Consider the following 16104-nt stretch of genomic DNA (forward strand, 5'->3'; position numbering starts at 1 on the left):
CATTCTGAATTGTTCAATGGGTTGAGAAGGCAGAACACTTGACTTCTTTATATCATCCCACCTCCTTAACAAAATAATATAAAATTACATTGACTTGTATATTACTTCCATATTTTTAAGGAATAATATTTGTTTTGAGTACTCATTCCATTTGACAAATGATATAATAATTCCATTTTTTATTTAATTCCTGTGACCATAAACAGCTTCCTGTGAATTAAAAAGCTAAAATCATGCAGTATTTTTAAAATATATGACTATTTTTTTAGTTGAATACACTTCTTTCTTGTCCACAAAGCATATCAACCAAATGAGTATGTATAGATTTTCTTTGGAAAGTAAATATAGTAAACATTTTGAATGGGTTTTACAGAACAGGCCAAAATGGAAATTTTGAAGATTTGCAACAGGTTTAAATTCAAGAATGATTTGGATTAAAATTTGTTCAGAGAAAACAAGAGGGCAGAAAATCATTTTATAAGATCAGAAAATTACATGGAATGTACAGTAGAATTATTAATCAGCTATGTCCCCTGGGGAAAGCCATGGAGGAAGTATTTATTCACCCTTATGTTTAAGAGGACTGCACCTACATCTCTCCTAAAAGGTGTTTATTAAGTCCTACTGAAGCAAATTCCTTTTCTTTCCTATGAATATGAACTGGCAGTGTCACTCAGGTTTATTGCTCATCTATTTAACATATATTTATGTGGTGACAAACACACACACACACACAGTGCCATGTTCAGCTTTGTAGGAAACTGACTCATAAGAACACTCATATCACAAATTCTGAAAGGGCAGAAAGTGAACATAGCAATGCCACATGCTGAACTAAGTTCTTGTTCTTTTTCTGATTTCAACAGTTCCTGTCACCTGTGGAATTGTCTCCACTCCTTGTCCCCTAAATGCAACTTGCAATAGCATCTTTTAGTATAGGATTTATATCAAGTTATGGAAGATGGTATTTTATGAACAATACAGAGTAATGTATTGGTGAGCAAAATTGAGCATTTTCTTGAAGAAAATAAGAATGGAGTTAGGGGCACCAAAACTGAACTAGTTCTATAGAAAGAGACATGAGATTCTAAAAAAAGGTAATAGGTACACAAAGATACCAGGAAAAGAACAGGAATAGAACTGTAATTTGAATGCATACATCTGACTTCAATCTTTTATTTAAATCTTCTAATAATGACAGCGAATGTTAAGATCATACTGCATTTTATGATTTTAATCATTACTGCTAATTCACACTTAGAAATGTTTCTAAGCAAAGAGAACATCCTTCATGCATTATTATCAAAAGCAAAGGCTAGGAATATATGTGAATCATATAGCTAGATGCTGAATTTTCTCTACTTTTCCACATTCTGTCACCAAGGTTTACCAGTGTATTAAGGGTGTGGTTTTCTCTTCTCATCTGACAGTGTGAGAAATCTTGGGAGTTATCAGTGTAACACTAATCCCACTTTTACTTCTAAGTGAAAACACCCTGTGATTTTTTCTCTAGCCCTTAGTAACTTAGGAAACTTCTTATCTTCTTAGCCTACCCATCCTTACTGACAGACCCCCAAAAAATATATGATGAATGAACTCACATGGTGTGTCTTTGTGAAAAAAAAAATACATTCTGAGTCCTGACCTTTTAAATTCTGATTTACTGAGTTTGAGAGAAGACTGTGAATCTATATTTTCAATAAGTGCTTCTAAATAATTATGTTATTAGACCACATATTAACCTTGGAGACAAGCTTACATAGACAGGTGTAATATGTATTTGCCTACTTGGCTGGTTTGATAATGAACTATTTACTCCATTCTGGAGATTTGGATGAATGCCAAAAGTACACTGCCTGCACACCCCCTATGACTTATACCATTAAAATAGAAAGCTACTTTTGCAGTGGGTTTGCACCAACTAATGGAACACCAGTTTTCACAAATCAAGAATGCAGCTGGGAGTATTAATAAAGTGTAGTATGTACAGATCACCTGGAGGACACCTTTATTAAATGAAGTTAGGTTTGCTAGCTTGACCCATGAGGAAGCATGGAACTTGTCCATAAAAGGGAGTTAGAGTAGGCTTGCTTTATGGTTTTTCCTTATGCTGGATATCTTTAAGGAGGGCTTAAGAAAGCAGGGCTTATTTTCTATATGGCTGATGAAGAAATGGGGAAATTTAATGACTATCAAGACTTTTAGCTAGGAAATGGGAGGAGTCAAGTGGCATTAAAGTTGTCCTTTGTAAAGAATCATGGCCATACATTAACCAAGAGAGAGCAATATCAGAGGAATTGTTGAAATCAAGATTATCAAGCACCACCTCAGACCTAAAAAAAAATCCAGTTTGGGCAGTAATCTGTAGAAACTCTTCCAGGATATGCTGATATACCCAGAGATTGAGAATCATAGTCTTAGTCTAATCTCCAATAGTCAAAAACAGGCACAGAAAACTCCACCAACATAATATTAAGAATTGTCCTCCCCACTAGTTCTGGTGAATGGTTTCACTTTTCATTTGATATAAAAAAGAGACTACGTCTTCTCTAAGGTCTAGACTACAGAGATGACATAAGGCCTTGTGGAGAAATGCGGAAGACTTTCAAAGGCAACTAACTGTGCTAATATTATTCCATCTCATTGGATCATCAACTTTTTGAGGGGGAAGAAGGATAGAAAACATGATCCTATGTGATTCTGAGATACTTGATACTATAGTAGTTTGAAAAGGAATATGGGGAGAATTTTTCTTTTCATTTCTTTAGGTCAAATCACCTCTACTCTTGAAAAACAACTCTCACTCTTAACTCTCTTCAACTTTCCATTCTTAAAATCAATCCTCTTTGTTCGTAACTTGGTGAAGATACTTTTTCAAGAGACTGTAAATTTGAAGAAAGTTTTATACCATCAGAATTATTTGTAATGGGCATGGAAAAGAACAATAATAAAATATACCTAAGTGGCTTGTAAATTATTTTGGATTGTTTGGAGTTGTGAAGTAGACATTCCTATATTTTTTCTCCAAACCTCCCTCAGCAGTCCCAACTCCTATGCCTTGGATAATTTTCCAGATGCCTAATAATTCAAATTACCCCTGTGGTCTTGTGAGATGTGAGTGTTTGGGCACCCACAATATTGTTCCAGACACATAATTACAATTTGTGATTTATGCTAAGAAAGGGATTGTGTTGGTAATTGAGCCTAAAAGGTAGGTCTCCTTAGAAATGGAGGGAAGAGGCTGAAACTGAATAGAAGTCAGCCAGGCACAGAAAATATGTACTGCAGAGTACTCCCTTGGATTATTTTAGTAATAGGTGAAATGTGTCATATTAGTGCAGTTTAATGTGAATTTCCTTTAAGAGGAATGAGCTTGAATATCTTTTCTCATATTTAGGGGTGTGGGAGCTAGGAGATCAGGATGTATCCACTTAAGTGAAACACAGCCTGAAGCACAGAGCTGCCTGGCATAACCTGTGCAGTCTCTAGTTAAATTGTAAAGGTCTACTGCAAACTTTAATCTTTTCAAGGCTATATACTCCCTATCTATGAAAACATCACCAAACAGTCCATTTGTGTGTGCCATGTACCTTTTGCAGAATGGATGGTATTGGGAATTCTCATACAATGAGTTACATAATATTCACTCCTCATCAGTAGAAATCACCCAGAGAAGAGCTACAAAAATAAGAAAACATCCAAAAACATGGTATATTGGAGTCAGAAACTGAACTGAGATATGTTTATAGGCATAACTGAGGACTATGAGGTGGAAATCTTTTTCACTTGCAAAGCCCTGTGTAAATAGATTGAGTAGGAATGTGATCAGTGACAAGATCCCATTTCCACCAAGAGGATCATCTTTATAATAACAAAATCTGTGTATGTGATGAATAATGGGGTGGGATCTTCTTGCCTGATGGACATCAGTCTAAGACTAAGATATTTGTTCACAAAGTAGCACATACCACCAGGAAAAGTTCTCGTTCATTAACCTATTCATGTGGTGGAAATACAGCCCACAACCTTCTGATGCATCACAAGTGGAGTCCAAGAACCAACAGGATCAGCCTCACCTAGGACCTCTTCAGAAATTCAGACTTTAGGACCCCATCCCACACCTTCTGATTTGAAATCTATGTTTTACAGGATTGTATGATTTGTTTGCACAGTAAAGCTTAGGAGTCAGTGGTCTAATGGACCAAGGAGTAAATAAGGCCATAATTGGTCAGAGGTAAAAGAGTTTAGAAGTGAGAAGAAGTTTTGAAAGTGGACAAAAGTACTTAGACATTACAATCATTAAGAACCATATAAAAGATAGATTGTCAGAGGTGGGGCAAGATGGTGTCTGAGTGAGTGTACCGTATTGTCTCTGCTGCAAAGAAGTGGCTGGGCAGCATTGGAAATTCTTCAGGACCAGGCTGTTTCGGGATTTTACAGGGCAGGAGGTGTGTGGACATCGATCTGGTGGGATGGTGACAGAGAAGGTTCACGTAAGTGTCCTGGTTGCTAATATTGCATTATCTCCTAGTCTTTTCTTATCTTTTTTTTTTCTTTTCCCTCTTTTTCTTCTTATTTTATGTTATCTTAATAATACATTAAGTGCTGCAGGGAATACCTCACATTTGCTGGGTTTCCTCATCCTCCACTGCCTCATTTCTGTGTGAATTGATTTTGGCCACCTACACTATCCCTTTTCACCCACACCTTGATATCCTCCATCATCTACTGTCTCTCCTATATTCCACCTCCCTTTCTTTGGTCCCCAAATTGTCTACACATTTAATTTCTAATACCTTTGTTTTCTTTTCTGTCTTTTATCCACTGTTGATACTATTGTCTTTCTTTTCTCTTTCCCTCCCACATGAAAACACTGGCTTTTTAATTCATACTATATCCCTCTCATATTCAGTTGACCACCTCATTATAGGTACTCTACTTACTGCTATAACTCTACACAACTTACATGAGTCTAATACCAATCCTCCCATATCTCATATTGTTGCTCTGGTAACATTTATTACCAATACTACTTTAAACATTTTCCTTTTTTGCACAATTGCCTTTCCCTGTCCCTAATATTTTCCTTCAAAGTGAACTCAGCCAGCAACAAGAAATTAGAATAAGAAGAACAAAGTGACAAAGAGAAGATATAACACTTACGCAAGAACAAGAGCTAATTAATCCCCAAGACTAGACAAAGAAACTAAGGACTGGTTAAATCTGTCAAGATAAAATGATGAACAAACAGCAACAAAAATCTATAAACCAAACCAGTAATCAGGAAAACATGGCTGAATCCAATGAATAAACTAAAAAATGAGATGGGGAGCAAAATTTCAGACAAGTAATTAAAGATCTCAGGACATATATCAATGACAAAATTAATGAAGTAAGGGAAGAGTTTAACAATATGAAGAAAACATTTGGAGAGGAAATTGCAGACATATGCAAAAAGATAACAGATAAGATGGGAATGAACAACACAGTTCAAGAAATCAAAAATAAACTTGCAGCAAATAGCAGCAGATTAGAAGAGGCAGAGGAGAGAATTAATGTTGTGGAAGACAGTACATCAGAAATCAAACAGATAATAGAATTGATTGATAAAAAGACAGAAAAAATCCAGCTAAGACTTAGTGACAGGAATGACAATGCAAAACGCACAAACATACATATTATAGGCATCCAAGAAGGAGAAGAGAAGGGAAAGGGGTCAGAAGGGGTGTTGCAGGAAATAATGGCTGAAAAATTCCCAAATCTACTGCGAGAGACAGATATACATAGCCAAGAAGCACAACGTACCATAAACATCATAAACCCCAACAGGCCCACCCCAAGACATATACTTGTCAAATTATCTGATGTTCAAGACAAAGAGAAAATTCTAAAAGCAGCAAGAGAAAAGAAAACCATCACATACAAGGGAGGCTCCATAAGATTAAGTGCTGATTTCTCATCTGAAACCATGGAGGCAAGAAGGCAGTGGTATGATATGGTTAAGGTACTAAAAGAAAAAAAATTCCAACCATGAATACTCTACCCAGCTAAACTAGCATTCAAAAATGATGGAGAGTTCAAAATATTCACAGATAAACAGAAATTGAAAGAGCATGTCAACAGGAAACCTCCCCTTTAAGAAATATTAAAGGGAGTTCTGCAAGAAGAAAGGAAAAAACAGGACAGGCAGAGTTGGGGGAGAGTTCAAGAGCAATAAAATAAGAAAAAAGAGAAGAAAGAAAAAACAAACAAAATATGACAAACACAAGTCCAATCAAAATATGGTGAACATAAATAATTCCATGAAAGGAATAACACTGAATGTCAAAGGATTAAATTCACCTATAAAAAAGATTCAGACTGAGACACTGGATAAGGAAATATGACCCACCTACATGCTGTCTACAAGAGACACATCTTAGACCCAGAGATTCATGAAGGCTGAAAGTGAATTGTTGAAAAACAATCTTACCAGCAAACAATAACCAAAAAAAGTCAGGAGTAGCATATTAATATCAGTCAAAATAGACTTTAAATGTGAAACAATTGTGAGAGACAAAGAAGGATACTACATTTTAGTGAAAGGGACAATGTCTCAAGAAGAACGAACAATCATAAATATTTATGCTCCTAACAAGGGTGCCTCTAAATACGTGAGACAAACACTGGAAAAACTAAGTGAAAGAATACACGCATCTACAATTAGAGTGGGAGATTTTAATACACCACTATCAATTCTGGACAGAACATCTCAAAAGAGAATCACTAAAGAAACAAAATATTTGAACAGTGTATTAGAGAAGTTGCATCTAATAGACATATAAGGATCATTACACCCAAATACAGCAGGATATACATTTTTTTCAAGTGCACATAGACCATTCTCGAAGATAGACCATATGCTAGGCCACAAAGAAAGGCTTAATGAACTCAGAAAAATGGAAATCATACAAAATAATATCTCTGACCACAGTGGAGTGAAGCTGGAAATCTGCAAGCGCCAGAGGCCCCGATTTCACACCAAGATATGGAAATTAAACAGCACACTCTTAGAAAAACAGCGGGTCAAAGAGGAAATCTCAAAAGAAATCAATAACTACCTTGAAACAAATGATAATGATAACACAACATACCAAAATTTATGGGACGCAGCAAAAGCAGTACTGAGAGGGACATTTATAGCCATAAATTCATACATCAAAAAAGAAGAAAGAGCAAAAATTGAAGAACTAACTGCATATTTGGAGGAATTATTTAAAAAAACAACAAAGTAATATCACAGGAAGAAGAAAGAAAGAAATAACAAAGATAAGAGCAGAACTAAAGGAAATAGAAAATAAGAACGCACTTGAAAAGATAAACAAGACCAAGAGCTGCTTTTTTGAGAAGATCAATAAAATTGACAAACCTTTAGTGAGACTAACAAAAAAAAAAAGAGAGAAGATGCAAATACACAAAATAAGAAATGAGAAAGGAGATATCACCACTGACCCCACAGAAATAAAGACTACCATAACAGGATACTTTGAAAAACTATATTCCAACAAAAATGACAATTCAGAGGAAATGGACAATTTCCTAGAAACACATAAGCAGCCAACATTGACGAAAGAAGAAATTGATGATCTCAACAAACCAATCACAAGTAAAGAGATAGAATCAGTCATTAAAATCCTCCCAACTAAGAAGAGCCCAGGGCCAGATGGCTTCTCAGGTGAATTCTACAAAACATTCCGGAAAGGACTAACACCAATCATGCTGAAACTCTTCCAAAAATTCGAAAAGAAGGAACATTGCCTAACTCATTCTATGATGCCAACATTACCCTAGTACCAAAACCAAACAAAGACACCACAAAAAAGGAAAATTACAGGGCAATATCTCTATTGAACCTAGACACAAAAATGCTTAACAAAATACTTGCTAATCGTATTCAACAACACATTGAACAAATTATACACGATGACCAAGTGGGATTCATTCCAGGTATGCAAGGATGGTTCAACATAAGAAAATCAATCAATGTAATACACCATATAAACTGATTGAAGGACAAAAATCACATGATTATATCTATAGATGCAGAAAAAGCTTTAGACAAAATACAGCACCCTTTCTTTATAAAGACACTCCAAAAGATCGGAATACAAGGAAATTTTTTGAACATGATAAAGAGTATATATGAAAAACCTACAGCCAACATTGTTTACAATGGAGAAATCCTAAAATCCTTCCCTCTAAAGTCAGGAACAAGACAAGGATGCCCACTGTCTCCTCTTCTATTTAACAGTGTCTTAGAAGTACTTGCTCGAGCACTGAGGCAAGAACCAGATATAAAAGGTATTCAAATTGGAAAGGAAGAAGTCAAAATTTCATTATTTGCAGATGACATGATCCAATACATAGAAAACCCTGAGAGGTCTACAACAAAGCTTCTAGAACTCATAAATGAGTTCAGTAAAGTCACAGGTTATAAGATCAATGCGCAAAAATCAGTAGCATTTCTGTACACCAATAATGAGCAAGCTCAGGAGGAAATCAAGAAACAAATACCATTTACAATAGTAAATTAAAAAATCAAATATTTAGGAATAAATTTAACTAAAGATGTAAAAAACGTATACACTATAAACTACACAAGACTGTTCAAGGAAATCAAAGAAGACCTAAATAAATGGAAGAATATTCCCTGTTCATGGATAGGAAGGCTAAATATTATTAAGATGTCTATCCTACCAAAACTGATCTACACATTCAATGCAATCCCAATAAAAATCAATACAGCCTTCCTTAAGGAACTGGAAAAACTAACTATGAAATTTATTTGGAAAGGAAAGAGGCCCCAAATAGCCAAAGACATTTTGAGAAAGAAAAATGAAATTGGAGGAATCACACTACCTGACTTCAACATATACCACAAATCTACAGTAGTGAAAACAGCATGGTATTGGCATAAGGAGAGACACACAGACCAATGGAATTGCATCGAATGTTCTGATGTAGAACCTCATATATATAGCCGTATAATATTCACTAAAGCCACCAAACCCTCTCAACTGGGAGAGAATGGCCTATTCAACAAATGGTGTCTGGAGAACTGGATCTCCAGATGTAGAAGAATGAAAGAGGATTACCATCTCACACCTTATACAAAGATCAACTCAAGATGGATCAAAGACCTAAATATAAGAGCCAAGACCATAAAGACCTTGGAAAGCAGTGTAGGGAAACATCTACAGGACCTTGTAATAGAAAATGGCTTCATGAATATCACACCAGAAGTACGAGCAGCAAAAGAACTAATAGATAAATGGGACTTCCTCAAAATTAAAGCCTACTGCTCCTCAAAGGAGTTTGTCAAGAAAGTAAAAAGGGTGCCTACACAATGGGAGAAAATATTTGGCAAGCGTATATCCGATAAGAGACTTATAACTTGCAAATATAAAGAACTCCTATATCTTGAAATTAAAAGATAAACAACCCATTTAAAAAATGGGAAAAAGATCTAAACAGACACTTCTCCAAAGAAGAAATACAAATGGCTAAAAAGCACATGAAAAATGCTCCAAATCTTTAGCTATCAGGGAAATGCAAATCAAAACTACAATGAGATACCATCTTACTCCCATAAGATTGGCAGCTTTGAAAAAAGAAGAATCCAAATGCTGGAGAGAATGTGAAGAAATGGGAACAGTCATCCACTGCTGGTGTGAATGCAGAAGGATCCAACCATTCTGGAGGACAGTATGGAGGTTTCTCAAAAAACTAACCATAGATTTGCCATATGACCCAGCAATTCCACTGCTGGGTATATACCCAGCAGAGCTGAAAAAAAGGACACAAACCAATATATGCACACCAATGTTCATAGCAGCATTGTTCAGTATCGCCAAAAGTTGGAATCAACCCAAATGCCCTTGAACAGATGAGTGGATCAATAAAATGTGATATATACATACAATGGAATACTACTCGGCTTTCAGAACAAATACACTACAAACATACATGATAACATGGATAAATCTTGAGAACCTTATGTTGATTGAAGCAACCCAGGCATTGAAGGAAAAATACTACATGACCTCAATGATATGAAATAAGTAAACCAAGCTGCCTCAGAGAGCTAGAGACTGGAAGATAGGCTTACAGGAAATCGGGGGGTAGAGGAAGGATATAAGCTGACATCTTCATAGGGGAAATCTATGATAAGCTGGCAATAAGTATGTGTACAAGGAAGGGATAAAATGGGGGCATAGTGTTACCTTTGGGTGGGCCTTTGTGGCCTTGAGGGGGGCTAGGGATGGACAAATGGGTAATATTGCCCAAGAAATTGGGGGAATATGAACATAGGAGAATATCAGGTGTTGGTTGAGAGTATAATGCTGAGGAAACCTTTTAAAATATAATAAGGAAAGTTACCTGTTTAAGATACTTAAAGGGGATAATCTGATTTAAAGCAGACTTCTAGGGAATATGTGAATGCTCATTTTGCCAGAGTGGGTTATACCATCAGGTAGAGACCCATATAATGAGAGTGAAGGTATACCCACATCCTGGGGAGGACTAATGCCATCAAATAGAGGGAACTGTATCTCTCAAGAGAAATGGTGGCTCCCAGGGCATTAGGGCAGTTGAGCATGTCAAGCCCTCAACACTGGTGCAAGTATCTCTGAACATGGCCCTCAAGAAATGAAGATTGACTGTCATTGTGGGCCCCAAGGAGGGGGGGGCAATAGATATTGAATAGATGGAACCAACGTAACAGTGAGGGCAATAGAAGTGTTTCACAAGCGTACACGAGGATGGATATAAAACATGTAATATGATACCAAAAAACATATAGGGGCTAACAGACTAATAATGTAAATCATAATGTAAAACATAGGATATTAAACATTTTAAAAATTGTATAGCCTAAAGTATAAACCACAATATAAACAAAAATGTTACCTTGTTTGAAAGCTATTGTCTCAATATTTGTATATCAGTTTCAGTAAATATGGTATGAATATGTGCTGTGGGCTTGCTATTTTAAGTTAGCAACCCACGAGGACCGGGCGGGCTTCCACAGCTCGGCAGTGAGCCCCTAGGCCAGCGCGTAGGCCTAGGTTCTCCAGGTGTGGGGGATGCGCGGTAAAAACCACGGAGACAGCCTGTGAGAGTGAGCTAGTCCACTTTATTGCGGAAATACACTTGATTATATAAGGTTGGGTCAAGGGAGGGGTAGGAACTGGGGTGGATTAACTACGGGGCGGTAGTGGATAGGCGGAGCTGTGCAGGCAGCTATGAGGTAGGCGGTGACTAAGAAAGGGGGCAGATTATGAGTTGGCTAAGTGGACGGGACTGGCGGGAAGGATAGCAACGGCTGGAAAAGGGAGATAACAAAGGCTAGGAGGAGGGGTGAAGGGAGGCAGCAACAAATATGTTAAAATATTATTGCTGTGGAAGGGAAAAGATTTTATATTGGATATGTGGGAGTACTGTATATTGTATATATGAATTACTGTGATCTAGGGCTCTTGTGAAGAGAAGCACAATAATTAGGAAAAAGAAAAAGAAAAAGATAGGCTGTAGAATTTTTCCAAATCAATATGTATCCTGTATCTAACCTTTAAACTCATTGCTATATTCCATTTTACTATTAGGGGAACCTGGCATTATATTGGGTTTCACTTTTCAGGAAGTTTTGGATCACAGAGTGGTTCAACAATGGCAGCAGAGGAATACTGGTATGGGATGTTATTGACAGGGAACATAGGGTTGACAGGGAGTTATACAGGGCATGTGTCTGGGGTGCATGGAAATGTTTGGATATACTCATAGTGGAAACAATTAAAAACAACAACTGGGGGAGTGCTGGGTTCCTGGCCGGTGGGGGGGGGCTCTTCCTTGGTCCCTAGGGGAGCAGCAGCAGTCCCCGGGGTGCAACAACAAAGACCAGGAAGGAATGAGGGTCCAACAGCGAGTCCCTGATACTAATGACTATGCTTGTGAGCCTGCACACCTGAAATAAGAACATGGCCTAGAGCAGCACTGTGCCTAAGGGTTCCCTCCTGACAGCCTCCGTGTTACTCAAATGTGGCCAGTCTCAAAGCCAAACTCAGCATATAAATGCACTGCCTTTCCCCCAGCATGGGACATGACACCCGGGGATGAGCCTGCCTGGCACAGAGGGATCACTACCAAGTACCAGCTGATCATGTAACTAGAAAATGACCTTTAATTAAAGGTTCAACGTGGACCAGCAGAATATCCCTGTCTACATATAATAACAGGAGTTAAAAATGCTGTTTGACCTAAATTAAGGGGGAAATGGAAAGGACAAACGAGTTTATATGGCTATGAGTCTCTAAAAAAGAGTCTGGAGTTTGTCAGAAGGATTGCCCTTATGCACACCTGAGCAATGTCTCAGTGACAGATAAAGTAGATACAACCCCAGGTATTGGTTCTTTTGAGGGCTAAAGACACCCACAGGTTTTATGGTCATGGCAGATGGAGTTCACTGCCATGTCAGTTGGCCCTTCTTTGGAGTTGGTTTCTCTGCGTGATGGAGCTGGACTCAGATGTGATCTCTTTTCACAAGCCTTCCCTGTTACTTTACTGGAATTGTAGTTGATGCTGGGGTTTAAGATCGATCTAGGGGATCTGAATCCCTGGACTGACAATATGATAGCCAGGCCCTGAGCCTCAACAGACTTCAAGCTCCTACACTCTGGTTTATTGGACTTATCCCACTCAGCTAACATGGAGTTGAAGAATGTCAGCCACCACACCACAGAGCCAAGAGTGCCTACAACTGAAAGCAGGAGGATTACATCCAGTATCCATATGGACTCTAAGCCCCCTCTTGACATAGATGTGGAATGGACACAAACAAGCCAAGGTCCACAGGAAAGAGGAATACAGTAAGGATCAGAGTGGACTTACTGATATTCTATTCATGAACTATTGTGGTTAGTAATTGAGAAAATGTGGCATTCGTGTGGAAAAAGTGGCCATGGTGGTTGCTGGGTGCAGGGAATGGGAGGAAGAGATGAAATGTGGAGGCATTTTTGGGACTTGAAGTTGTCCTGGGTGGTGTTGCAGGGACAATTACCGGACATTGTAGATCCTCCCACAGTCCACTGGATGGAACATGGGAGAGTATGGGCTATGATGTGGACCATTGACCATGATGTGCAGCAATGCCCAGAGATGTACTCACCAAATGCAATGGATGTGTCGTGATGATGGGGGAGAGTGTGGCTGTGGAGGGAATGGTGGGGTGGGGGTGGTGAGAGTGAATGGGGACCTCATATTTTTTAAATGTAATATTTTTTAAAAATGAATAAAAAAATAAAAAATTTAAGAAAATTAAAAATAAATAAATAAATTAAAATAAAAAAATAAAATAAATTGTAAAAGTAAATAAAGTTGATTTCAGTGATGAAGAAGCCTTTAATTATACCAAAGGCAACTGAATGTACACTTTGTATGTATTGTACAGTGTGTGATTATTATTTAATAAAATTGTTTTTTAAAATATCATACAATGAATGTCAACATCTAGGTAGCCATAAGTACTTGCAATGGCATGGAGGTTTGTGCAGTAGCAATTTATGGCTGCAAATCAGAACACTCCATTAAAAGAGGTATGATAGCCAAAATGTCAACCTCCTGTGTTTAGTCATAGCTGATCAAGAATATTTATTAGAAATTAATGAATACAGGTCTATGTGATTAACCAAATACCATTAATTGAACACTCTGGGTGGATTGTATGCTTTATTAAGCTGTATCAATAAATTTGATTTTTTTAAGAAAAGAATATAGATTAGAGATTTGAACATACAAGAGATAAATTACTGACTGATAGAGGAAATACCTAGGTTGTATTTTGTCACCTCTTTAAATTTTATGACAGTTTTGAACAAAAGCAGAAATTCTATTCAGAGGAAATCAAGAAGTGATATTCGTAGGCAGCATTGGTAGAATTCAACCAGGAACAAGAGGTGATCCAATGAAATTATTCAGAAAATGCAATCCATTCCTGAACAACACTGAAAAACTCCTTAAACATGTACATGAATCATGCATACTTCAAGGAGAACTCTTTCATTATCAAAAATAAAATCTTGCTCTATAACACAATGTGTGCTTTAAAATTTTACTTCTTCATTTTTGAGGTCATCTTGACTCTAGGCAGGTCTATATGCACCTACTGAACAAAGAAAGGAAATATGTAGCTCTGAAGGTTTAGGAGCTGCTAAAACTGGCCTTTCAGCTGCTGCAAGACAAATGACACTTTGCAGACTTTCCTCCCAAAGCATTTTTTCAGAGCCTTCTTTATATCTTTATTCCTCAGACTATAGATGAAGGGGTTCAGCATGGGTGTGACCATGGTGTACATGACCGTGGCCAGTGCACCTGAATGTGTGTTGTGTGAAGCAGCAGGACTGAGGTACACCCCTATGGTCGTGAAATAAAATAAGGAGACTACTGAGAGGTGAGATGCACAGGTTGAAAATGCTTTATATTTCCCCTGAGCTAACGAGATTGCAAATACAGAGGAAACAATCTTATAGTAGGAGAAAAGGATTCCAGCAAGGGGACCCCCGGCCAGCACTCCAGCTATTAAATACATTACTAAGTAATTGAGAAAAGTGTCAGAACAGGCAAGTTGGACCATCTGACGAAGTTCACAGAAAAAGTTTGGGATTTCTACACTTGAACAAAAGGACAGTTGTGACACCAATAAACTCTGTAAACAGGATTCCATAACACTCATGGTCCAGGACCCCAGAGCCATCAGGACACAGATCTGGGGTTTCATAGAGACTGTATAGTGAAGGGGGTGGCAGATGGCCACAAAGCGGTCATAGGCCATCACGGCCAGGAGGCAGTCATCCAACCCTCCAAAGAGCAAGAAAAAATACATCTGGGTGAGGCAGCCTGCATAGGTTATGACTCTACTCTGTGCCTGGATGTTCACCAGCATCTTTGGGACAGTAGTGGAGGATAAACCAATATCACAAAGGGACAAGATTGAGAGGAAGAAGTACATGGGTGTGTGAAGGTGACAGTCAATGATGATGGCCAGGATGATGACCAGGTTCCCAAAAATGGTGACCAGGTACATGGACAGGAACAACCCAAACAGGAGGGGTTGCACTTCTGGAACTTCTGTAAATCCCAGGAGAAGAAATTCTGAAATTTGCGTTTCATTTCCAGGTCCCATGTGCCTGATGAGACTAAGAAGAAACAAAAAGGAACATGGATAGTTTCACAAAGCAAGTAGCACTATCCAAACAGAAATGTTACATTGCCTATTTCAGTGATAAATTTAATATTATATTATTTATATAGATCTTATCCCTTTAGGGTATTTGTAGTGCCACCTCTGACTAGGAATTCCATCCCCCAAACTCAGCCCTTTACCAAGAATTCATGAACACTATGGATTTCATGAGATATTCATTCATTTGTGGAATATGTATTGAGTTGTGACTAAGAGGCAAGTAGAGTTGTGGCAATGAGTTTACAATGCTGTAACTCAAAAGTCCCAACCATCAGCACATATAGAATACATGCAATTAAAACACAATCATATTACAAAGGGGATGATTTCACATGCTTTAAGGAAAAGAAAGCAGGTAAAAAAAGTGAAATGATGGAGCTGTTTTTCACTTGGTGTTCAGAAAAGTCCCATATATGATGTGAAATTCAAAGAGGCACCTAAAGGAAAAGAAGGCAGTAGCCATGAGGATGTAAGGGGAAATTTGTGCCCAGTGGGATAACTTCTAGGAAAAAGACCCTAAAAATGACTTTTTTCCAATGTTCAGAGTGAACAAGGAGGTCAGTGTGGCAGGGAAATGATTAAGAGGATAGTGAATAGAGATGATTTCAGAGGAAGTTTAAGAACAAGGCAGCCTTATTGCTGCTGAATCTTCAAATTCAGGGAGGTCTTCATCCATATTCTGAACCTCTCACTATTCATTAATTTGGATGCAAAGCTATCCCACCAAATGGAATGGAACTGGTCCTATTGGCATTTTTAGAATAGCCTCCAGGCTCTATACTATAGAAGACACCTATTGTAATATATGAGCTTAGATACCACTGCTC

The 16104-nt window shown here is 37.8% G+C and overlaps 1 protein-coding gene across 1 annotated transcript; it reads right to left on the reverse strand.

Annotated features, from left to right (window-relative positions):
- Window positions 1-14245: 14245 nt before the first annotated feature.
- LOC131275279 (olfactory receptor 7A17-like) lies at window positions 14246-15217 on the reverse strand. Its single transcript, XM_058285108.2, has one exon. It carries the CDS (start codon window positions 15215-15217, stop codon window positions 14246-14248), a length of 972 nt encoding a protein of 323 aa, XP_058141091.2.
- Window positions 15218-16104: the final 887 nt, after the last annotated feature.

Source organism: Dasypus novemcinctus, chromosome 22 (genome assembly GCF_030445035.2).
Source record: "Dasypus novemcinctus isolate mDasNov1 chromosome 22, mDasNov1.1.hap2, whole genome shotgun sequence".
Lineage (NCBI taxonomy): Eukaryota > Metazoa > Chordata > Mammalia > Cingulata > Dasypodidae > Dasypus > Dasypus novemcinctus.